The following is a 25,216-nucleotide window of genomic DNA, read 5'->3' as shown; positions in this document are numbered from 1 at the left end:
AACATATTCCTTATAACGAAATTCACATCTGATATATCGAACTCGGCGTGCCTAGAGTGGCCGCCAAAAGGCATGGTCTCAGAGCGGCGATTGGAATGTTGATTAGCTGCGACCGCTGAGCAAAGACCATCTGCGACCTCAATAAGCCATTAAATAAACAGAGCCGGCACGTCTTACCTGCAGCATATGACTGGTGGATGAGGACTTCATACATGTTCACCGTTATTGTGCGCTTCACCTTGAGTTGTGTTGAGTGTGTAATACTAAACGTGGCCATTTTATCCAGCAGACCTCCATAGAACCTGATTTTCTTTTTCGCTGGGATGCCTGCTCCACTAGGTGGGACCACGGGTACGGGCCAGATGCTTGGAGAATAAAACACAGCTGCTCTTTTCAGCATCTACCTCAACTGAAACCATTTCTATCAGCTTACAGTTTTACCTCCTGCTTGCAGGCCGAGAGGTGACAAAGTAAAGTGAAAAACTGCGGGATGCAGTTCCTTTTGCAGAGTGCTTATTTTTGTTAAAAAAAGCGTACAGCTAAGTACTTCCCCCTGGGGAATCCCATTTTCTTGAGTGTGAGCTCTGGAAAGTGCTGCGCTGATTAATACCCAAAACATTTATTTGGACAAGTGGTTCTCCAGTGAGTTTGGCATGTTTCTGGAAGCACTACAAGATTTGATATGATATTGCTAGGCAGTAAGCCTTTTCCAAGAGGGAAAAAGATATACTGTACTGACTACAGACAGAAGCACCTTTCACGCATGATTAAATGGCCACAAGCTGGTCAGTCACTGCATCTGCGCAATCAAAGCCCACCTGGCAGCTATGGAGGATACCGTGATATTACATAGAGTGCCTACTTCAGTCCTGGGTTAGTCATCTTTTCGAACACCTTGCTCATGCAATTCCCTCAATTGAGGGTGCCTTCTAGGCAGAATGGCCCTGGGAAAAGGGGCACTGCAGTGCATTCCAGAAGTTACAGGTCACGGAATATCGACAAAGATATCAACACCATGCTCAGACACGAGCATGTAAATTTGCAGGCAGTCTGACTTGAGCATTACACCAAGAGCCCTTCTTGCAGGGCCTGTTCCTTTCCAGCCACCTGATAGCTGACGCCCTGTGCGGTATGTATGGGGACACATGTACCTCTTTCACAAGCTTCGCTTGAGTCCCTAATTAGTGGCTAAACATTTACCCGATGCATGCTAGGCTGTCTTTAGCATACCCGAAAAAAAAAAAAAAAAAAAGTGCTTCCTTTTCCTAAACCTCCATCCAGGTACGGTTGGTAAAAACACAGGCGGGCAGTGGATCCCGTGCGCTAAAATGCTGCTGATGTCACGACGTGTACGCATTTTGTCACAAAAACGAATGCACTCGCACGTACTGGTGGTGATGCAGAGGGAGGGGGGGAGCACACTCACCTGGTGAGCGGCGCAAGGGCGGGGTAAGGCCCGATGGACCTGCCACAGCCTCATCCAGTGGCTGTTGCTGTGCGGGTGGTGGGGGGACAGCAACCGGTTCAGCATACCGCTCTGGGGCTGCCGCTGGCTCACCTCCTGCCTCCTGGATGACCAAGTCACTGGGGAGGCGTCGCGGTGGGGGCGTGCCACCTCGGGAGAACCTGCACAGGCAACAACCTCCTTGCACAGTGAAGCAGCCTCCAGAGGGGGGGCATCCTCTGACAACCCAAGAGTGGCTTGTACAAGTATAACTCAGGGGCCATCGCATTGGCACAGTCGGCTGCTAGCCAATGACCTACATGAGCTCGCATCCCCACAACCGGCAGGCAGAGCAGCTTGTGCTATCGCCTCCTGCAACTACATGCCCGGAACGTTGCCCGCTCTTACATTGGAGCCAGCCTGACACGCGTTGAGTGGAGGCATCAAGAGATGGCGCTGGCCATTGAGAGTACTTTTTTTCTCCCCACTCGTTGCAGTGGCAGCAGCGTGGGGCCGGCGGGCCAGTGTCAGCCTTGCGCCTTGTGGCCAAACAAGCACCCGGCTCGGGCAGTTGCATGCACATTAAAGGCACACAGCTTTCCATCCCGAAATGTATCTTACAATTGTACGGAGTGGCTAAGGGATAGTGCTGCTGAGCCCAAGGATGCGGGTTCGATTCCCGGCCGTGGCAGCCGCTTTTCTGATGGAAGTTAAAAGCAAAAACGCAAGTGTGTACCAGATTTCGGCGCACATTAAAAATCCCCAGGTGGTCAAAATTGTTCCGGAGCCCTCCACTATGACGCGCGTCATCGCCCGTGTAGCGTCCGTGCATTAAACCTCATAATCAATCTTCCAATTCTGCGTGCATCAAAAGCAGTAGCGCAGGGGTTAAAATAGAATTCAGGCTGCGATAATTTCCTTAAAAAAATATACTGTATGCATTTGTGTACAACCTGCTGGCCCACATACAATGCTGCTCTGATTAGCGAAGTATTACTCGCTGATTCTCTTTTTCAGATACCTACATTTCTATGGGAAGACACAAACCCGACCGACTTTCATCCAGTCGCATGCACTAGCGTTGGGCAGGTTCGGTTAAGAGACACATAGATCCATGATAAGATATATCCTACAAGAACATTGAACAACAGCATCCATTCGATCATTCTTGTTTTTTATAACACACCGACATATTCTCTCAGAAGAGTATACATCTTTTTTCTAGCTGTTAGATCATTTTCAGACATTCCTTAACAATGTTTCTTACTGAGACAAATTTACTGCGCCCGTAGACTGAATTCGTGTTCTTTGATCATGATGATCGCCTGTCAAAATTATTGTTCTAGCATGTGTGTAAATGGCTGTTGGTAGCCCCATAACAATAGTTATATAATAGTCTGCAAGTGATAGCACAGTGTTCATTGTTAGTGAAGACAGCTGGCCATCAAGAGCTGTGTGCAAGTCACAATTGTCGACGTTAATGGGGCACTACGGGAAGTTTTTGCATGATCGGTTGAATTCTCATCGGACTATCTACCTAAATTGATAGTATGGCTACTGATCAATAGTTGATAGCTCTGTCTGTGGTCGGTGGCTTTGGGTGGACGCACAGGTGTGACCATCCCCTGGAGCTTGAAGACGTCTACTGTACCCCTTTACTAACTCGTATCCAAAACACACCGAGACTAGTAACGATCTCTTTATTCCAAATGAGAAGCAAAGCATGGCCTTAGAACACAGGTTCCAAAATATGCGAAAAAAAATTGTTGCACTACTCTATTAAACTAATGTCGCTCATTTGCATTTTATACTTTAATTTTGCACATGACGTCGATGTGAATGATACATGTGAAAAGCATATCTGAACTAGGTGAAACAAGACATATAATTCAAAATAAAAGATGTGATTGAACCGTCAAAATGCATTACAATTTCAGAATTTTCCAGGACAGATGTTTGCATTCCAGCAGCTTAATGGAAGCACTTAGGTCAGTTGCTCCTTGAGGAGGAGGAGGAGGAACGAACGTCCCTATAAAGCAGTTCGCCTTGGGGAGGAGTCCTTATTCCAGGACCCCTTCAGACCGTCCGGCTTCTTGAGCCCTCTTCACCAGCCAAAGCTGGTCGTCAGGGTCCGAGCTGGACAGTGCTCTCTCCCAGTGCTCAGGGGAGGGGAAAGGCAGCGGGGGGTCATAGTGTGCTAGAGGGGGCTTAACGAATTTCCTGGCGACGAGCTCGATGAGGTTTCTGTGGTGTGCGAGGTCTTGGTTGCCACAGCTTCTCTGCACACAAACTTCAAAAGGCTTCGAGATAAACCTTCAATGCGAAAACACTCGGTTACAAACCTAAGTCCTATCCGAAGCTTGACGAGCTCTTGTGTGGGATAAAAATGTCCACCATGGTCTTGATGGCTGATCAGTCCAAGGTGGGGAGTGCTGCTTCTTGCCCCCTGAAGCACTGCGATGCAGTCTGCACAGGGTATGTGCTCACTTACAGCCCGAACAATGAAGCCTCCGATCATTGCAAGGCTGGCAAGATCAGGATTCAGGGCTAATGATCTCTCTGAAAGGCAGTGTTCTTTAAAACCCTGTGGTGCAGTGTCCAGGAACTTGTCAGTGACATGAGTGCTTGCTTGACGTCTCTCCTGAACTGCGAGGAGTTGGCTTGATGTGAACGACGTGGAGCTCTGAACGTTGCTGTCTCTGGAAGTTGCCACGATGCCCGTCATCAGCATTTTTTCGAGGCCAGAGATTGCACTCTTGACGTTTAGTGCACTGTTGCATCCAGCACTTCGGTGTAGGAAGCCAAACATGGACTCAACTGGGTCGCTGGACATTTTCCCGGTGAGAACAAACGGAAATTTCTTCACGGTTTGCTGATAACAAACGCAGTCCACGATGACTTGGTGGCAAAGGTCAGGGCATGGTAGTATGTCTCTTCGCTGAAGAAGTGGCCTAGTTTGCTGATGCCCTTCAGGTCCTCAATGTATGCAGTAAACTCCACGTCAAGCAAAATTAGCCTCGCATTGTCTGTGTCAGTGAAATGCCGAGCAACGTTGTTGTTGCAGTGAATGTACTGCTGACAGTTGCTGGTGTCCATTATTGTGAACCACTGCACTGTTGTATCACTTCAAGGAACTTGATGCCGAGTCCCTAACGCAAACTCCTGTCGGCAGTGTGGCCTGCTTGGTCTTTCAAGCACTTGAGGGTAGCAATGACTGGAAGAGAAAAAAGCTGCACTGCCAATGTCACGCTCACTTTTTAAATGTTCAGTGGGTACAGGTGTTTCCGTGTGAGGAATTGAATAGGCTTCACTGTCAAAGTCTTCTGTATTTTATACAATTTTATCAGGTGTGAGGAGGCGCTTTTTGGGGCGCAAAAGAAGTGGAAAAGAAAACGAGCACGTGCCGAAGTGAGCCGGCCAAGCACACGTCTAAATAGTGCGTGGGAGGAGGAAAAGGAGGAAGAGGGGGCGAGCGCTGGAGGCAGGAAGGAGCAGGCGGATCCAGGAGCTCTCGGCTGGGTGAGAACGCTTAGGAGATCCTTGTTACGGAACCGCACATTCCTCCTGGGAGCTCTCGGCTAGGCACGAACGTCCAGGAGACTAGACGCCAAACCGCATCGCCCTCCAGACCTTCGATCCTGGCAAGTCCTCGCAACGTCCGCAACACAACCCTCTCCGTGGACCGGCTAGCACACGAGAAACAGCGCTGAGACTTCACAACAGCCAGCACCAATGGCAAGGTGAAACAGTGCAAGCGGCCAGCACACAGAACAAGCGCAATACTCCATGGCTCGACAACGCCATCAACGTCATCTAACCGTGAGCCCGAACTATTTTGAGTAAGACTTTTTCATGGGACAATTACTATATTGCTTAGATTAGTGTGCGAGTGATTTGTGTATTAAGTTATGTCCTCGTCTCGGCAATACAGTCCATGTCTGACGTCACCTGCTGCACTTCCTCTCCGCTAATTCGCCATAACCTCCTCATCATAAAACAACCTGCTTTACATCAGGTATTGTGACGAGATTTCCTGTTCGCCGCCCATATCTTTGGCAAGGAATTGAGATCTCACCTCCCTAATGATGTGACTCCGATCGAAGGAAGGAAAATGTTCCTTGTGGAATCAGCAGGGTGCGGAGCACGTCTTTCCCTCTGCACCGGGCAAAATTTGCATGGCCGCCACGTTTATCCTGTGGTTGTCGGTGACACACAGATGACATCGATGCCGACATATGTTGTCGTCTGGATGACATAGCGGCTTACTTCTGCGAGCTGCTTTTCAGTGCACCCTTTTGTGAAAAAATACCCGACAGGTATCTTGTACCTAGCATGCAGGCCGCAGAGCAGAAAACACAAGACTGAATTTGCCAAGGTTTCATTGTCAAATTTCGGAACAAGACGCTGTGACTCGGAGTCCAGGTCAAAGTCACCGATAAATGCACCTCTTTGCTGTACTTCAGCTTCTGCCGAATTTTCATTTCATCCACGATGAGTGAACAGACTTTAGACTCAGTTGTTTCAAGGCCGTGCAGTTCAACTTCAAGGCGACAACGAACTAAGTGACTGAACCCAACTTCCCCAGATACTGCGCCAACATACTTCATAAAGGTTTTATTGCATGGTTCCCTTAAGAGGTTTTTGTTCGGTATGCAGCTTTAGGCTTTCGTTGACAAATTTCGAATGACAATGCAGTGTTGCTGTCTCCTACTACTGTGGCTTCTTTTTCTTGTAGTTCCTTACTTGGTCCGGAGCAACAGGACCTTCGTATCTCCCCTTTCTGTGTCAGATGCCACTTCTAGAAATGCTCCAGCACAGGATTCGTCTTGAAGCTTCCGCAGCTGCTGTTTATACGCATCTGCTGCAATCTTTATTTTGCTGTCTTAGTGCACACTCCATCTCTCTCCATCATTTGCACTCAAGATACAAGAACGATGAGCACGGTTTCGCTAGTGCCTGAGTTGCACATGATCGTTTAGCGTAAACCCTGTTTCATCCCACGTTGTGCCTCACGCTACTAGAAGTTTGGACTGGTTTGTCCTTTGGGCCGTCACTGGATTTCTGACACCCAGGCCCACTGAACAACCATATGTTCGTGGATAATTCATGTCCTTCCACCCTGAGCGTCGGGTACCTGTCTGTTGAAGACGGTTGCTGCAGAAACCCCATCAGTAGCTCGGTTGCTTGCACTACTAGTGAATGCATGCTCAACACTTCTTGCAGCATTCGTCGTTTTATCATGATCATGAGCGATGTCTGTGAGCTGTCGCAAAAGATCGAAGGACTCATTCTAATTTGATCCAACATTTGCAATGTTCACGTCGTGTACTGAACCCGCAGCAGGCCTCTCCTCCGCACAAGTGAACGAAGGCTCTCGTTTGCGCTTCCGAACTCTGAGGTCTTTCCTAGCTTCTGTTTGTCCAGCGCCTGACGTTGGTTCACTGAACATGCTGGGTACAGCGTGTTCAGTGTTCAGCTTCAACAACTACTTCTTGATGTTGCTCGTGGAAGTGCAGGCTGCATACAACAGAATAATTGGACGTGATGTTAGAGACCCAGTCCTCTTCTGAAATTGACTTCCGCCACACTTTGCGCAAACCACTGTCTGAAGATATTTCGTAAATAGAAACGTGTGGCGCTTTCTTTGTCTGACTGGATGTGCATTGTGGCGCACAGCAAAACGCACTACTCTCACCAATCCATTCAGTGAAGCCAGTTACAGACAATTAGCACACAATGCAAACATTCCGGGTAACTCACCCGGCAGCAGGCACCTAAATGAATGCTGTATTGACAGAATATATGTTTGCAATTGGTGCACTGGCAATTTTCGCCTTTTCAGTAACGAATAAACAGGCAACTTAAAACCACAACTGCTTTATTTGAAGTTTTTTCACACCTCCACGCAATCATGTTCCCAAAAATTGCATCGGCGAATTCCTAGCTTGACTATTACCATCTTCAGAATATATACAGTCACAATTACAATTCAGTCCACCTATAACGATACCGTTTATAACAATATATATATACATTGGATATTACAATGCACAACTATGGCACGGTCCACTTTTGCATGTATTCTATGGTGAAATAAACCGCTTATTACAATGCTCCAGTGCCGCAATATCGGATATGACGATTGAATCCCGTTACAGCGCGCACCAAAATGCGAGCTGCCACCAACTCTCCACGCAGACCGTGCTGCAGCATGCGCTGCGAGCCGCGGTGCACCTTGCACCCCTTCCACCCTTCAGAAAACGAGTCAACTGCACAGCTTACAAGGAAGCACGAGGAGGAGGAGAACAGTTTTCCTTCTGAACCCCCCTCCCAGCACTGGAGCTTGGCATCGTCCCCACGCCTGCTCGCGCGTTCGTTTGTTGTATCGCGCATGTGCCGCTTTTAAGGTTGAATTTGACAGTGTGCCTCTTCAACTGCCTCCGTTTTTCCGTGGAAGGGACATCAGGGGCGATGTTTTGGAAACGTCCGAGTGCCTCAATTAAAGGGTAACATTGCGCGGATACGCTCTGCGGACAGCAGTGACAGTGACGCCTCAGATGACGTGGTTGCACAGCCTACTCAGGCAGTGTCTTCGCAAGAGGCCCAACGGACGATACAATCCCTCACGGACTTCGTTTCCGCCAAGGACCTTTCGCTCAGCTAGGTGAAGCACTTATAGATGCTCTTGGAAAAGATGTGCACCAGCTTTACGTGCAGCAAACAAAGCTGACGGACTACGGCTTCTTTTCTGCAATTGAGTAGTACTACAGTTGAACCTCGATATAACGAACCTCGATTTAACGAAATTCGCGATATAACGAATTTTTTCAAGTTTTTTATCAAAATTTTGCTAAATCCATGTATTTTTATCTCGATTTTACGAAGTAATTTCGTGCAGCGCTTTCGATTTAACGAAGTCATGGCAAGAAAGGAAGAACGAAATTCCGGTCGAGGCACATTTTATTTTGCCTCTCAGAGCCTACATTGAAAACATTCAGTACTCACATTAACTCTTAAAAAGGCTAAAATGAAAGAAAAGCGGTGAATTATGCGGTTGACAACAATTAAAAGCGATGAAAAAGCTGCTCAATAACCGTTAGCGGTCATGGACGGTTTAATAGTGCGGCCACCATTTTGACGTCTCCATCGTTGCCTACGCCAGCGCCCTCTATGCTGGGCGATTCCACGAGAGAACGAACATGCGTGTACACGACCATTTTTTGTTCATTCTTGTTTTTTTATTATATATGCGCGCAATATGGAAACCCCCGAAAATCAAGTTTGTTTTCTCCTGAGGTGCGTAGTTCGGGAGAAAAAAATGTTTGAATGTGCCCGGAGCGCAGCGGTGGTTTCGGCAACTGCAGATTTTTCCAAGTTTGCGTCTCTGTGTACGTCAAGGAGTACAAGGAGTGTGTATAAAATGTTTTGGGCCATAAACTGGACCAGAATGCTAATCCGTGTAACGCAAAATCAGCGTCCTGCAGCGAACAAAAAATTAAAAAAAAAATCGTGAAATCGGCCCAGACGATAATTTGTTAGTGTTTTTGACGCCCCCTATCTACAATTCTTCTTTTCTGAAAAACTTGTAAGTTGGCCATTTTATTGGCCATACGTATCTGAACGCATAAACAAAAGATGGTGTTTGTAGAAAATTTAGAAGTACTAAAAAAAATTGAATAACTTCGGCTCTTTTTCAGAAATTGCGCAAATTCAAAACTCAATATAAAAAAAACCCCATACTCGATTTTCTTCAAAATTGCGAAAATAAGACTCCTTTACTTGGATAACAAAACTGTGGAAAAACATGTTGCATCATTTTGTTGAGAACAAAGTTATAAGGGGCCAAACTTGGGGCTCGCGCGACGCGTCTTGGCGCGCCGCGGTAAGTTCCGGCCGCTGTTGCCGGACGTTGCGCGGGTGTACACGGGCGGTAATTCATATTCCACTGCCACATGCCGGCACGGTCAATCTCTCTCCAGTATTCCCAAACGAAAAAAACTATTCTGGAGATTCTTCTGTTTTTTTTTTTTTTTTTTGCCTGCCTCTGTTTCCCTAATGTGTTCTTTAACGAGCTAACTTTCTGGCCGATATCAGCTCGAAAGCGCTCCTTTGCGGCGCCAGTGTTTTGCGGGATGCAAAACAAAAAAACAAAGGTTCCTCCGATGCGCAGGCAACCGAAACAGATGGCGCTCGGGCAGTTACAAGGGAGGGAATGGATTGACCTTCAGACCCTAATCAGTTCCCCACCACGACGGGCGCATTTCCGCTGGTGGTGCATGGTGCGCTGGCATCAGTACAGGGTATCCCACCGCCTTCTTTGAGGCAAACATGAGAGAACGACCGTAAAAATAACTAACCAGGAAACAAACACCTGCACCACGGCTTACGAGGCCTTTTCGGAGACGCCACGTGCACGCGAACCTATTTTACTGGAATGAGAATCAGGTGCGGTCGGGTACCTGGCTCCTTGACGTATTACTAAATTCCGGTCTGTTGTCATATTATTGCCGTATATTTATTGTTTAGTCACATATCACAAAGGCGAAGCGTACATTACAGTATTACTAGCGATTTTGATACGCTTGCGTACGAAAATTGCAGTAAGGGGAGGCTACTGCCCCGTCCTTTTCTGTCCTTCAACTCAGTGGTTGATGGGCTCTCAACGGATGCTTCCCTTTGCTTTACCTTGCCATATTCTTGTTTGCTTTTGACTCCTCCCCTTAAAAGTTTTTTTTTTTTTTCTTTCAAGGGTGGATGCTTTCGTTTGTGCCTAAGTGTTTGCACGTGCATTTGTGCGCGTGTTTGCTTGCTCGACTACCCGCACACTCTTATCCTGATAGATGTGGCAGGGGAAGCCTAGCGGATGTTGTTCTGAAAAAAAAAGTGTGACCCGTTCACCCACCCACAGTTCATTCCCGCCCTAGTCTTGCACTCCCCCCAGCATGAAGTGTGCGTCTGCGTTTATTGTGCGAATGCCGACCTGTCTGCTTTGGCCGTGCAAAATGTTACAGGGGTTGACCGAAGAATGAGCAACTTAAAGGAGCTTTGTCTTTGCACCTCACCATCGACGCAGTGTTTCTTGGGCGCGTGCCGGCAATTCCCAATGGCCGACAACCTTACCATGTCCGCTTTGGGCGTTTCGGACGAAGAAGACGTCACATACGCTGTATGGGAAATTGGTTCTCTGATAAAAAAGAGTCTACCGCCAGCTGCATTCGTGAAGGAGCTAGGCAAATGGGTCACCAAGTGGATTTCCCATGACTCTATTAGGCGGACCCAGGCCATTGCCATAAACGAAGCGAAAAGATGCGAACGGCGATCAAGCATTGTACTGCACTTCGACTTCTCTGAAAATTGGACAGTTATTCTGCCAAATGAAGTCCAGTCGTACCACTGGCACAAAACACAGGTTTCACTGTTTACGTGCGTTGTAACTACAAGAAAATCAGTCCAGAGCTTCGCAGTAGTTAGCGATCACATGCAACACGATACCGCACATGCATGCTATGCGCTCGCTCCACAAGGTGCACAAATGCCTGGAAGAAAGTGCCCCTGTGTACAGTTACGTTGTTTACGTTAGTGACGGTGCAGCCAGCCATTTCAAGAAGAAATATCAGCTGTATGAACGTTCCAGAGCAAACTACACGTCTGCGAAGTGGCTGTGCTTGACTGTATGAGCGCCCGAGGAAGCTGTGGTGCAGATATTATAAATATTTTACTTGAGTTGCATTCCCACACGTATGCTTTTGCTGTGTTCCTGACTGTAAATAATTGATCACGATAGTCTGACCGCCAATTTCCAAACTTGTGTCTTTTTGCTTAAATAAATATTCTTGTGAAAAAACTGAAATCCCTTCAGTAATTTACTCGTGCTGTGACCGAAGCGCCATAATAATAGAAAATTTCGACCACTCCTACCACTTCTACCCGATATAACCACCGGAAAAACTTTTCCTGTTGTTTCAAATCCTTCTTTCCTTTCCCTATAAGAAGAGTGGCGTTCGCAAAGGAGCGCTTTCGAGCTGGTATCGGCCAGAAAGTTAGCTCGTTAAAGAACAAATTAGGGAAACAGAGGCGGGCAAAAAAAAAAAAAAAAAAACAGAAGAATCTCCAGAATAGTTTTTTTCCTTTGGGAATACTGGAAAGAGATTGACCGTGCCGGCATGTGGCAGTGGAATGTGAATTACCGCCCGTGTACACCCGCGCAACGTCCGGCAACAGCGGCCAGAACTTACCGCGGCGCGCCAAGACGCGTCGCGCGAGCCCCAAGTTTGGCCCCTTATAACTTTGTTCTCAACAAAATGATGCAACATGTTTTTCCACAGTTTTGTTGTCCAAGTAAAGGAGTCTTATTTTCGCAATTTTGAAGAAAATCGAGTATGGGGTTTTTTTTATATTGAGTTTTGAATTTGCGCAATTTCTGAAAAAGAGCCGAAGTTATTCAGTTTTTTTTAGTACTTCTAAATTTTCTACAAACACCATCTTTTGTTTATGCGTTCAGATACGTATGGCCAATAAAATGGCCAACTTACAAGTTTTTCAGAAAAGAAGAATTGTAGATAGGGGGCGTCAAAAACACTAACAAATTATCGTCTGGGCCGATTTCACGATTTTTTTTTTATTTTTTGTTCGCTGCAGGACGCTGATTTTGCGTTACACGGATAAGCATTCTGGTCCAGTTTATGGCCCAAAACATTTTATACACACTCCTTGTACTCCTTGACGTACACAGAGACGCAAACTTGGAAAAATCTGCAGTTGCCGAAACCACCGCTGCGCTCCGGGCACATTCAAACATTTTTTTCTCCCGAACTACGCACCTCAGGAGAAAACAAACTTGATTTTCGGGGGTTTCCATATTGCGCGCATATATAATAAAAAAACCAGAATGAACAAAAAATAGTCGTGTACACGCATGTTCGTTCTCTCGTGGAATCGCCCTGCTTAGGCTGCCGAAGCATTCTTTCCTCCATGGCTGAAGCCTACTTCTCAAGTGTTTTTTTCGTGGTTTTTTTTCTACGCGTCTTTGCTCACGTGTTGCTGCTCTAGGTTGTGCTCGCTAATAACCACATTATATTTTGTTCGTCCATCATTAGATGAGTCTTATAAGCAGCATGAGCACTTCAAGAGAAAGAAAAGTGTTCCGAACAAGAGCCTGAGGAAGTGTCAGTGAAACTGAAGGCCACCGAAGTGATGGATGCCATCGACGTTCTACGGAGGCACGCGGGCGCACGCGAATGTTTAAGAGCAAGTCTTGTTAACGCTGTCAGCATACGAGCGTCACGTAAAGCCCACCCTGGTCAAGAAACGCCAAGCACTGCTTACGGACTTCTTCAGTACGGCTTGAACATCGAGGGCTGGTGGCAATAAATTGCTCTCCGAACGTGGTCAAAACGTGTTCATTAGACAGCTGCGATGTGGAGAAATCGGTTTCTTTAGGGCTCAGCGGGCATAAAAGTAATTGCTTAATCAAATTTGGACAGAAGATATTTAACGTAAGCTTTCCGCTAGGGGTGTGCGAATATTCGAAACTTCGAATATTCGATTCGAATTTTTTGGTATTCGATTCGATTCGAACGACACTTTTATTGTTCGAAATATTCGAACCACCCAAAACTAAAAAAAAAAAAAATTCAGAGCGTGTCTGTATCGGTGTTTATTTACAGTGGACTCTCGATTATACGATTCTGGGGGTGCGAATTTCGGGATGAAATGAATTTCCGAAAAGTCCCGGCTAAATTGCATCGTTTGCAATGGGAAAAATTTCGGCTGTTACGAACGGTCCTGCGCGGCCCGGCGGAAGATACGAACGAGCCGGCGAGGCACCCGACTGCCGAACGAGGAAGTGACGGCTCTCGCTCCCCTGTTTGTCACTCTTTCTACAGAAACGGCCGGGCTGTTGTTTTCTGCTTGCGAAAACGCTCTGCGCACGCCCAACGCGCTGACACCGCCGCGAAACCACCCCCACGCTGCGCGCGGCGCGGCCGGCGGCGTCAACATGGCGTCGGCTCCAGCCGCGAAATGGCGTAGGGGGCTCGTGCGACCGGTTCTAACCGCTCTATAAAATGCGGCTCAAGGGAGACACGAAGTTGCTTGTGCGGTAAAGGAGCTGATAATGCATGCGAAAACGGTACTATAAAACATCATCCGCGCCGCTAGTGAAAACGCCCATAAAATATTTGCGGGGGTGCTAAGCCTAACCATCTCCGGCGGAGCCAAGCTGGCTCCTCCATTCTGCCGCGCGCGTCGTGCGTCATTTTCTGACCGAGGTAGGCGCTACCGCGGGCGCGAAATCGTCGATGTGGGCGTGAAAATACAGCGCTCGCAGAGCGGAGGCGAGCGAATCGCGTGCAAAAACGCACCATGCGGTTCACGCTTGGCTGTTGCGGCGTGTAGCGAGCTTGGGCACAGCGAGAGAGGAGACGAGCGCGAAGCTTTACGTGCTCCAGCAAGGACTGCTTTGCGACACGGGGGTTAAAAAAAGCAGAAAAAATCACAAATTTCTTCACGCGAAAGTAGGAAAAGAAATAAACGAAAACTTTTTTCAGCGCTAAATTTTTTGGTCTGTGTTGGTTCATACGAATTTCGGATGATACGAATATTTTTCGCAGTCCCGCGAGATTAGTATCATCAAGATTTTACTGTATCAGCACGCGGCAATGTGCACGGGCTCGGGCATGCCAGCTACTAGTGTCTCAAGTGAGCGGCTGTTTTCGGTATCTGGTAAAGTGGTGACGAGCAGGAGGTTGTCACTGCTCCCCGAACATGTCGAGCAGTTAACCTTTCTCCATGTTAACATTTAAGTGAGTGCAGACCTTAACCTGCTGAGTGCAATAGTATTGTGTATTTCCTAATTTTACTTTGTGTGATTTGTTGTGCAATAAAGTTGCAGTTTTTGTGTCTCTAGATGGTGAAAACATTAATTTTACAAAAAACAATAAGTATTCGTATTCGAAAAATATTAGAAAAATATTCGATTCGATTCGAACTTTGTTTTTATTATTCGAATTCGCTTCGAAATTAAAAAATTGATATTCGCACACCCCTACTTTCTGCTTTTGCGGGAGCACGTAAACGCTGCTCCACAAAGTGAAGCGGTCCGTGTGTACTCCGCTCAACTCTCAATCATGGCTTTATCTCTAGTGTCGTGGTGGCATCACGCGCCCATACTGCAGAGCCTTTGTGCATGAAAAAAGTCTTTCGAAAGCTTCTTCCGCTGTTGGCCCGCCGCACCCCTCAACGCCGCACCTGAACGGACGAAAAGAGGCGTAACTTCGAACCAGCACCTCACCGGGGTGAAGTTCACGGGGCATGGTCGCGGGTTCAATTGACTAGCAGCGGCGTTTGTAGTGACCGAAATGAAAAAAAGAAAAAGTGGAAACCTAGCCTTCTATCATATTTAATGAGGCGTTGCGGAAAAAGCACCGGTTTTACTACGACACGAACTACTGTCGGGTATCCGAATTCCATTGCCTAAGTGTTGAAGCTCTTAACTCACACAATTTTCGCGGCCAGTTTTAGAACAAATTTCGCTTTAAGTGGAGAGGTAACTACATAGCTGTTGTTTCTGAGCGATGCGCAAGGTTTTGAAACCTCAATAACTGGTTAAATTAACTGTAAAATCGAAACCTCGATTTTACGAAATTCTCGATTTAACGAAATTTTCGCCCGCAAGTACGACTTCGTTATATCGACGTTTAACTGTAGTACGACCTTGCTTGCATGCGAATAAAATGTTTTGAGCTCTGTTTAGCCTTTTTATTTAACAATCCGCTTATAACAATTATTGGTTATAATGATGAAATTTCCTTGGCCCTTGGATATTGTTATGAGTGGACTAGACTGTATGTCATTGGCAGTGTTCACCTTTTCTGTAAGGAATAAACATGCTACTTAAAAACCAAAACTGTTTTATTTGAAGTTGTTTCACCCCACAATGCAATTATGTTCTGGTAGGTTGCACAGGCAAATTCAAAACTTGCCAAAGCTATGGCGAAGAGTGTGGGGATATCGTGTGCTCCCAGCGAAGCCCGCAGCACTCTAGCCCGGCCATGGCGTGGCGGGCTGTATCAAGTGGCTGCTGCGAGAGGTGCTGGCCATTTCTTACGTAACACTACTTCCCAAAAGTACAAAAGAGAGATTGGGGCAGAGATGTGCAGGAGGTCTCTGGCTCATGTTCCCAGCATACAGTTAAAGGAGGCGATGTTTGTTCTCTTCCAAAGCTGGTTCTTCCAACCTGGCCGTAATACAGTGGAATCCCGATAATACGATGTTCAAGGGACCGTGTGAAAGCATTGTATGACCAGGGTGTCGTATGATTGGGGTATGGATAAATGCCGCTCCACCAGACGGTCTCGCGTGACAGGTGGGCTAATAACTCCTTGATTTGTGCACAGTTCACTGTTACCTTGTTCAGCTGCATCCCTTTAGCAGTTTTTTACAAAGGCAGTCAAAAAATCAAACAAAAAGATCCTAATAAATTTGAGTATAGTCGTTTTACACAGAAACAAATTTTATATCTACAGTCAGAACGAAAAACTACACGTCCCCCAATTTTAATCATCACCACTTTAAGAATAAAGTTCCTTGGTTTAAGACCAGTGTGGCCCCTTAAATTAATATATTTTGCACATTCTCGCATAATCTGCGACCCTAGCTTAAATCCCAAGTTAAAAAAAAAAAAAAAAAGAACACTAATTATCCCGGGGCCCAAGTGCATGACCTGTCCTGGGCACTAGCACCGCTGTGGTAGATCTATCACTGTTGTCGATATGTAGCTAAGCCCGGAACTTGTAATGGTGCAGCCCTTGAGAACCCTTACTCACACCAAGTAGTGGGACAACCTCACCTAGGGACGATGGGGGAGACGGGCCTGCCCTCAGGTGGCTGCCCCTCTTCCTGCTGGGTGGCAGCAAAGGTGGTGTCCTCTCTGGCCCTGCTGCTGATGCCATGCAGGGCCACCAGCCTCTCCAGCTCCTCCATTACGTCATCCCCCTCCACGGGCTCCATTGTAATCTCCTCCTGCACACACATGGGGGGGGGCCCTTGAACAGGGGCTTCTTCCCAATGGCACCCGGGCACATTTTCCTGCTCGATATGCCCTCTCAGATGTTACGGGGGGAAGACAGGAACATGCGATAGGGGCAGCAAGTGTTATGTGCAATGAGACAATCAACTTCAGAGTGGCCCTGCACACGATGGGTGCGGAAAGAAGGCTGCTCCAAGGTGAACTGCATCTGGGAACAAGTGAACCGCCACACTCTGCAGCAGTTCTGCACACATCAGTATGGACCTGCAGCTTCCAAGGGGTGGTCCTTGTGAGGGTGTACTTGCTTGCGAGGGGAAAGGCTCGGGAAAAGTGACCGGTTAAGAATCCTGTGAGATGCGGACATACTTGGAACTGGACACCAGGAGACTACCAGCCAAGGAAATTTTCGTGTCTGTGTCAGCGGAAAACGGCAGGCTAAATGAAGAAAATTAGTGGCACCGCCAGGAATGAAACCCGGACCTGAATAAAAAAATGTAGCGACAGCCTGTCATCTTACCGACTAAGCTACGCCTACACGAGGAGACTGGGGAGACAGATGGTGTGCTCAACAAGCACAGCAGCGGTCTGCCACCTATGCTCATTTAAAGCCCTCATGTGAAGTGCAAACTGCATAATGTATGATAACGGCGTTTGCGTGGTTTGGATTAGCGGCGAACGGAACAGCGTCTGGGGAGGGGGAGGGTGGGGAGGCGCTCCTTGGCGGCGACGCATGAAAGCAGAGTGAGGGGGACACAGTGAGAGATGACGCCATAGCCACGCGTGCCGCCATCCTCCTCACCCTTCGCCAGATTCGCCTCTCAGTTTTCTTTCTGCCGTTTCTGCTGCGTTCAGTCACTCAGTTATGTAGACACCACCCCCGCGAAACCCAGGTACCGACTGCCAGAGTCGCTGGTTTCCCCCTTTGTAGAGCCACATGTGTGAATTCAAGTGACGTCGCATGGGTAATCGTCCGGGGTGTCGTTTACAGCTTGCAGTCCAACCACCTTCACAGCATGAATTGGAGCCAAATTTTTTGTATTTTTTGGGGCGTGCACGCAAACATTCCAATCTTCGCATGCTTCACGAGTAGTGTTGGCTATTTCATTTGAGCACAATTATGCCATCTAAGGTATTCCAAGTTTTTGGATATTGAAGATTACAAGTAATAAAGCACTGAAAGTTAGCGCTGCCAAACTAGTGAACTCCCATGCTTCACCACATGGCGCACCCCTTTTGGGCTGGCTTTTAACGCCGAAGCCATGCACAAAAGCCTAAAACGAGAAAATTCTGTGCGCATACCAACTCTGGTGTATGTGACCTGAAGTGCAATGCTACTTGGGTAAAACTGATCAGCCGAAAAAGCACTTCCTGTCAATACAGTGGAATGAATCAGGAATCTAGTATCACTGCATGTTGGCAATGCTTGCACCAAGGTCACCATACAAGTGACTAGTAGCATGCTTAGCCACATTTCAATCATTAATAAGGGTGTGCGAATACAGTCAAACCCCACGATAACGAAATTCCACGAGTACGAAATTCACACAGCAACGAAGAATTTTCGGATCCCTGACGATTGTCCATAGAAGCTCATTCATATTTCATATCTCGCGGCAACGACATGTCTTTTGGAAAGCGATCCCGCATTAACAAAATTTGCTGCAAGTCCGGTCGCCATTTTATCCACCTATTTAGTCTAACAGTGTCAAAAAAGTGCTAAAATGCTTTTTTTTTTCGGACTGAAAGTGGCAAAAAAAAGTGGCGCTTGTAAGACCGCCGCCATATTTGTTTACAAAAAATACTGTGCAGCATGGAGGAAAGAAGTTTGCCGTGCAGCAGGTAGCTGTGGAGTTAGCCTCACAGCAACACCTTCAAAGAGCAACAGATGGTGACTTACAGTGCTTACGGCACAGCTTTGGCTTGGGCTATGCTGGCCAGCTACCGCTGAACAACGCGCGTAGCGCACGTGCGTTCATTGTGTGTGTGGCAACTGACACATTTGCTTTCATAATGTGCCTGCCTCTGCCAGCCCAAAGTTTTTATCGCTACAAGACAAGACAGCCATCATTGCTCAAGTCAGTGGCCCAAGTAGAGGAAGGTAGGATAACGGTGATGAGTTTGGAACCACCCACAGTACGCTCGACCATTTTCAAAAGCAAGGATGGCACTCTTGAATGGCGCACGTGCACAAAACAAAACAGTGACGGCTGTGGCTTCCCGGATGTGGCTTCCCTGGATTACCGTATTTACTCGTGTAATGAACCCACTCGCCTAATGAACCCTCCCCCTACTTTTCTTCTTGAGAATTTACTTTCTTGTCGCCTTGCATAAAAAATGCAGCGGGAATATGTTTTTATCTTGGCATGGTTACTTATGCCATAGACGATCGCAGTAACTTGATATCACACCACAGTAAGCAGACACGCTAAAAATGCATTCTAACAAAAAGAATTCTCAACAGTAGCTGAAGACATGAGTGCAAATGCCATGGCTCACAATTTAAAAATTGCGCGCTTGTGGAGCACCCCTGCTGAACACAAAACAAACCTTCTTGTGTATAGCGCCATGAAAACGCTGTTACTCTAGACTACTTCCCTGCTCTGCTGCTCTGCCGGCGTGCGAACAAACCACCAAACGTACTCCGCACTCCTTCCCTGCTTTATGCTGTTCCGCGACTTCGTTATTGCACTCCATGGTTTTGTTCAACTGTCTTCCGATTTTTTTTTGTGCTCCTGGTGCACTCCGTACGAGGCGCCAGTACATGAGCTACGCAGCCAGTTTGAAACTGAAGGGGGTGGATCATGCATTGATGCACATGGAAACCACGTGACTGGGTGGCAGTTGACCTAGTGCACTGGCGAAAACAGGAGGTTGGGGAAATGAACAGGGATCGCCGTGTGTTTCGTGGGCCCAAAGAAGGGAAGTTTCTTGGTGTGGGAAAGCCGTTTCGGAGTGCCTTGAAAGCACGGAAGATGATGCGCTGCGGGCCCTCATTGAGGAGGCAAGCAGGGGGACAACAGTGAGTAGGGGGCTATAGCATGTTGTGAATAAAAAAAGTTTCATTGCATAATCACCTATCTGTTTTTACTAAAAAGGCAAGGCTTTGATGGTACTTCTCTTAGCATCTTTATTGTATGAAATTTTAACTTTTAAAAAGGTGTTGTAACTTTTTCCCGTATAATGAACCCTCCCACCAAATTCATGCCGAATTTTCTGAAAAAACAAAAAAAAGTGGTTCCATTACGCAAGTAAATACGGCAGCACACTTATAACGTGCAGTAGAGAATTGTTTATGCATTTGCAGAAACACAAGAATAAATTAACATTTGTTCTTTAAATGGCTCTTTTGGTCTTTGAAACATTTGTTCTTTAACCCTTTGAGGGTTTTTGCCGTACGTGTACTGCGGCGGTTTTCCGTCCCGCAAGGTCTTTGCCGTACGGGTACGATTTCGAGCATCCGTTTGAAATTTCGCACCATATTAACGATGCATGCTCCCTGGGAGGTGCTGCCACCTCCTGGGACTTACAAGAAGTGTTTGAAATTTGATTGTGCTACCTTCTTGCGGTGAAAAACAGAACTCTTTGGCTTCGCCGCGTTACGGCGTCTGTACGTGTCAACGTGTTTCGTGGTTTCAGCTTCGCCACGTGATCGCATCGGAGGCGCGCGAAACTTGATCGGCGCTCGCTATCAGGGGCGGCGGAAGTTGATTTTGATCTATATTGGCGCTGCTGTTATCTTGTTTATTACCCACGCTCACTAGGTATTCGTGCCCTCCTTGCTTGGAACTGAAGTAACCTACTCAGAGACTCCGTTGCGGGGGCGGCGGAAGTTGATTTCTATCTATATTGGCGCTGCTATTATCTTGTTTATCACCGGCGCGCACGAGTTATTCTTGCTCTCCTCGTTTACTGAGTTGCCTTCGAGTTCTTCAGATGCACGGCAAAGCGGCGATATGGCCCAACGAACTGCCCGTTCTGATGACACTGACCGCGATGACTCTTCTGACTCTGAGTTTGCTCCTTTCACCGAGTCTGAATCGGTAGACAGTCTTTCTTCGGAAGAAGATAATTTTCGGACACGCGCTTTATGCGTGCAGACTGCGATAAGGCACTGTGCGTAGACCCGTGTTTCAAGGAATACCACACTCTAAAATACTATTGAACATTTTTCAGTTCTAAGTGATGCTGGCCCCAAAATACTGTTCCTGATAATTTTTTACCATTTATTCTAGACTTTAGACATTTTGTACATTCCAAATCCGCAATAAACTAATTTGACCACCAGGGAAAGTTTTTTCCAAAAAAATTCGACCCTCAAAGGGTTAAAAGCTGTCAAGGACTGGCAGTGCGCACTTTTTTAGTACAGCACAATCGATGCACATCCCCGATCTCTGTCATAAGTGGCGGACACTGTTTCAAGACAGGAAACCCTGGCCATCACATGCAATCCCCAATCCATTTATTTACTGTTCAGTTATTTTCCCTCATTTCGTTATTTTTCGAACCCCCTCGACAGAACAAATTGTCCCGCATCTTGGTGGTGACAACGGACCTTCGCCCTTGCCTGCTTTTCCTTCTTGTACGATCTGCTACTCCGGCACTGCAACCAATCTCTGCATTCATCCAGACTTCCTGCGGTTTGCTGCAGCCATGAGAGCCGCTTCACAGGGCAACCTCCTGAGAGTGAGACTGGGCAGAGTACCGCATAGGGTTGCCACCTTTCCCTGAAAAAACCAAAACAAAAAACGGCCCTTCGGGGGACATGCAGTGCCATTTATTGTAGCGTTTTCTTAAAGGAGTACTGACACCAAATTTTGACGCCTAAAAAATGATATAATTGGCTTCAGTAGTTTGTACAGATGCCTCACAGAAATTTTTGCAGTGATCTGAGGCCGCATTCACATCTAAAATCGATTTTGATTGCCCTGGCCGCGAGCTTCCACAAATCAGCAGCACTAGCGAAATCGCTTTCGGCGTGACGAAACATCAGCCTGCGTGTCTGGCCAGTTCAGGGTGACGTCATATAGTCGTTTTCGGAGCCGGAAACGATATCCTGCGCTGCTGTTGTCGGTGGTATTCGTTTGGGCAGGAGACGTACGGGTGTAGCTGTGTGAGCAATGCTTGTAAACTTTGCGCACTTTGCGTGTTCGACGTCTTTGCTCTTCAGTTCGTGGCCGGCGCATGGTGTTCCCTTGCACTGGTGCTAAAAACTGCGCGTTGCCGGTACCGCGCGGTGCGCGATGTCGACGCGCACCGCGGTGACGCGGCGGTGCGCGTCGCCGAGCTCGACTAAGTTGTGCTATGGCAACCTCGCGGAATGCGAAGTACTGCTCGTGGAAGCCTGTCCGAGCAAATCGACGACGACGCCAAGATGCATTATTTTCCGCGCGACGACATGCAGCGCTAAACGTGGACTGAGCTCGTGCGCGGCGGCGGCCGCAAGAACTGTCGCCCAAGCCAGCGGGCTCGGCGTTGCTCACGTCAGCTTGGGTGTTGGGAACTTCAGGCTTAGTATCGTGGCGAATATTTGATCGCCGGTATCTGTACAACTGTGAATGACCATCCCTTACACAACTTTTCACCACACTATCATCCCCTTTTTCGCATACTGAGCTTTATTTTGGCAATAATTTCCGTTTCAGCGATCGGTGACCAAGACATCTGCCGTGGCCTGTTTTGATTCTAGCGCGCAGGTGGCGCCATCTTTCGGCCGCTCGCCACACCGCGGTGCCGGCAGTGCTGGGTCGGAGCACCGAACCTGCGCTGCCCGTCAGCGTAGGCTTACCATCGCGGCAAATATCTGAACGCCGCTTTTAAATTCAGCACTGATAACAACCCCTAGCACAATTTTTCAACACGCTAACGTCTACTTTCTCGCATGTGGAACTTCTTTTTCGCGATCAGATTGATTAGAAGAGTGGCGACAAGCTGTTTCTATCACGGTCTGCGGCGGTTCGAGCCGCAGTGATATTAAAAAACGGACTACGGCAAAGATATCGCCGGCCTAATCGCCTGGCCAAATAAAGTTGGTCTGTCTGTCGGGTGGCAGCGACTCATCCGAGTCTGACGATTCATCATCATTTATTATACCCTTAAGGGCCCCTTGCGGGGTATTACATAAGGGGGGAGCAAATACAGAAATTCCACAGCAGGTGATGGTCAATGGTACAGGCGTAGAAGTGAGGCAGATTCATAAAGAAATGGCAGCAACACAGCAAATATACGTACTGTCGGGAGCAAAAGTCTGGATTCCACGCGAGCGGCGGCCGAAATGCATTGCAGCGCCACCCTGCGAAAGCTCGCCTGCTGCGAGACACCGGCTGTAGGGCCTATCTTAACTGCACGCATGTTCGTTCGCCCACACGAGTCTGATACGGTTTTTTTTTTCACGGAAAGACCGAACGGTGTCGGTTCGGCTGTCCATGTAGCGCGCCTTTTGAAAGTGGTCACAATCAGGGGCGCAACTTGCGATCACTACAGCATGAGCTGCTATCTGTGGGCGCGTTGCGCTCAGCAGTGTGCTTTTCTTTTTTTGTTACTACTTCTTATTACCGTTGTCTTTCACAGATATTCGCAATATTCGCAATGTGGGACTCAGCCACAAACCACTACACGCGCCGGTTTGAATGAAGCCTGTCGCATGCGTGAGTTCGTTTCATCGCAAATAAAAAAGAAACTAAAATTACGCCGACATGTTCAAAATTGGTGCTAGCGCCTATAGCCATGCGCAGTCTCGAGCGCACCGTGACTTTTCGGCGTCGTAAAGTGAATACCATGATGGGATTATCACCACTGCAAGCGTGCGATTGGACCGTTTCGTGTAGTAAGCGCTATTTAAGATCGCTGTTCGTTATTGACGTTGTCACTCGCGAAAATGCCGCCACCGGTCCCCGTCAACGAGAGGAAACGCATTGTTGAGTTATGCCTACAAGGAATTTCTCAGCGCGAGATCTGCCGTCGGACTGCTAGATCCCGAAGAGCTGTCCGCCGAGCAATTCAGGCGTACAGGGACGAAGGAGGCCGCCTTGAAGATTCTGAGCGCAGCGGAAGACCGAGGGCCACCGACGAAGAGTCTGATAGACTAAGAATCGCCATGGCTGCCACAGATCCCTTCATCAGCGCCAAAGAGATCCGTGAGACACTTAATTTGGATATTTCTTGTTGGACTATCCGACGTAGATTGAAAGAGGCCGGGCTGAATAACTGTGCGGCCACACAAAAGCCACGTTTAACGGAGAGACAAAGGCGTCTGCGACTGGAGTTTGCCCGCATGGTGGAGCAATGGGAGCCGGACGACTGGAGAGAAGTCGTATTTACTGATGAGTCCTCTTTTTCAAGCCGATGGGACCAGCAGCAGCGCGTCTGGCGGCCAGTAAATTGCAGGTATGGTCGGCGCCGTTTATTGTCATTGCATAAATAAGAGTCTCTCTGTGGTGCAATTATCAGTTGAAACATTCTTATTGAGTATCACAGTAATTCACCTTAATTCTGTGAATATGTTTTGCCCCTATTTTTGCTATAATATAATATCGTACTAAAATTATGTACGGATAGCAGCAAGTGACCTTGTACTTTATTTGTTTTCCTTTTTGTGCGGTGTAGACAACTCAATGCGTTATATTATTTTGATAATAAGTTAGAAGCTCTTCGAAGTTAGGGCTGGATGTGCATCCGTTAAGCAAATACGCTTCCTGTATTGGTGGTAGAAAAGTATCAGTATTTTCGTGGCATTTGCTTACAGCACGGCCAGCCTGTTTTTTCGTCAAAATGTATTTTTTTACACGCTTGCTTACACTTTTTTAAATAGATACCTGCCGCCATGGACCCAGACTGTGTTGTCCAGTGGGCGATGCACAGTCAACGTCTGGGGAGCCATCAGCAAGGACGGCCTGGGACCACTTGTACGGATTGAAGGGCGGTTTCAAGCACGCTTTTACTGCGCGATACTTGAGAAAGACTTCATTCCGTACGTCCTGGACGGGCCGTTCAAGGATGGCTGCTGCCTCCTCCAGCACGACCGGAGCCCCGTCCACACCGCGCGCTCCGTGACGGCACTGCTGGAAGACCTCGCGATCAGGACTTTGGAGTGGCCGCCGGTCAGGGAGGACTTGAATCCTATCGAGAGTGTGTGGGGGCTAATGAAAAAACGCCTTGCTGGGCGCCATCTCATCAGTTCCAGACACCCTTTGGGCTGCAGTAAAAGAAGAATGGGAGGCACTCCGAGCTACCCAAGGACTCGTTTCTTCACTTTACGAGTCTATGCCAAGGCGCGTAGCCGAGGTGATTGCCGGCGATGGACATCTCACACGCTACTAAGGGCCGTTACCGAAACAAGGTGGCAGAGTCTTCATGCTTTTGCTTCATTTTTGTTTAAATAAATAACCTACGACCCCTGTGCGCTCTTTTTTTTTAACTAGGAGACACCGGAATGAAAGCCACACAGTTTTTCTGTTCCACTTGATGTGCCCACTAAAATTCTTTTCTTTCAAGCTTCAGTTTTCCTACGTTGCGACCAGAACGAAAAAATGCCTACGATAATTTCTCAGTTGAAAAGCATTCATTCGATAAAAGCAGTCGCGAAGCGACACGCTTCCTTAAACCAGTTTGAGAATATTGTTTTGCGGTGCAGTCGCAGATAGCAACTACTTTCGATGTGCAACGCTGATAAAGAGTGACGAAAAAGTACCCGTTCAACGCATCAGTGGCCGCTTACTGCCACTCACTGAGACCGTATCGCAAATGCT

General features: G+C 47.6%; 1 protein-coding gene across 1 annotated transcript in view; it reads right to left on the bottom strand.

Annotated features, from left to right (window-relative positions):
* LOC144158542 (uncharacterized) overlaps nt 1–25,216 on the bottom strand; it is a 95,507-nt gene that overhangs the window by 27,224 nt on the left and 43,067 nt on the right. Inside the window, exons 8-9 of the mRNA XM_077689495.1 lie at nt 16,293–16,465; nt 1,427–1,626 (exon numbers count right to left, since the gene is read on the bottom strand). Coding sequence (XP_077545621.1) covers nt 1,427–1,626; nt 16,293–16,465 — 373 coding nt within the window. The remainder of the gene's footprint in view (nt 1–1,426; nt 1,627–16,292; nt 16,466–25,216) is intronic.

The sequence above is a fragment of the Haemaphysalis longicornis genome, unplaced genomic scaffold (assembly GCF_048455015.1).
Source record: "Haemaphysalis longicornis isolate Haplotype H1 unplaced genomic scaffold, Haemaphysalis longicornis Haplotype H1 scaffold_1, whole genome shotgun sequence".
NCBI lineage: Eukaryota > Metazoa > Arthropoda > Arachnida > Ixodida > Ixodidae > Haemaphysalis > Haemaphysalis longicornis.
This window is presented reverse-complemented; position numbering and strand designations above follow the sequence as displayed.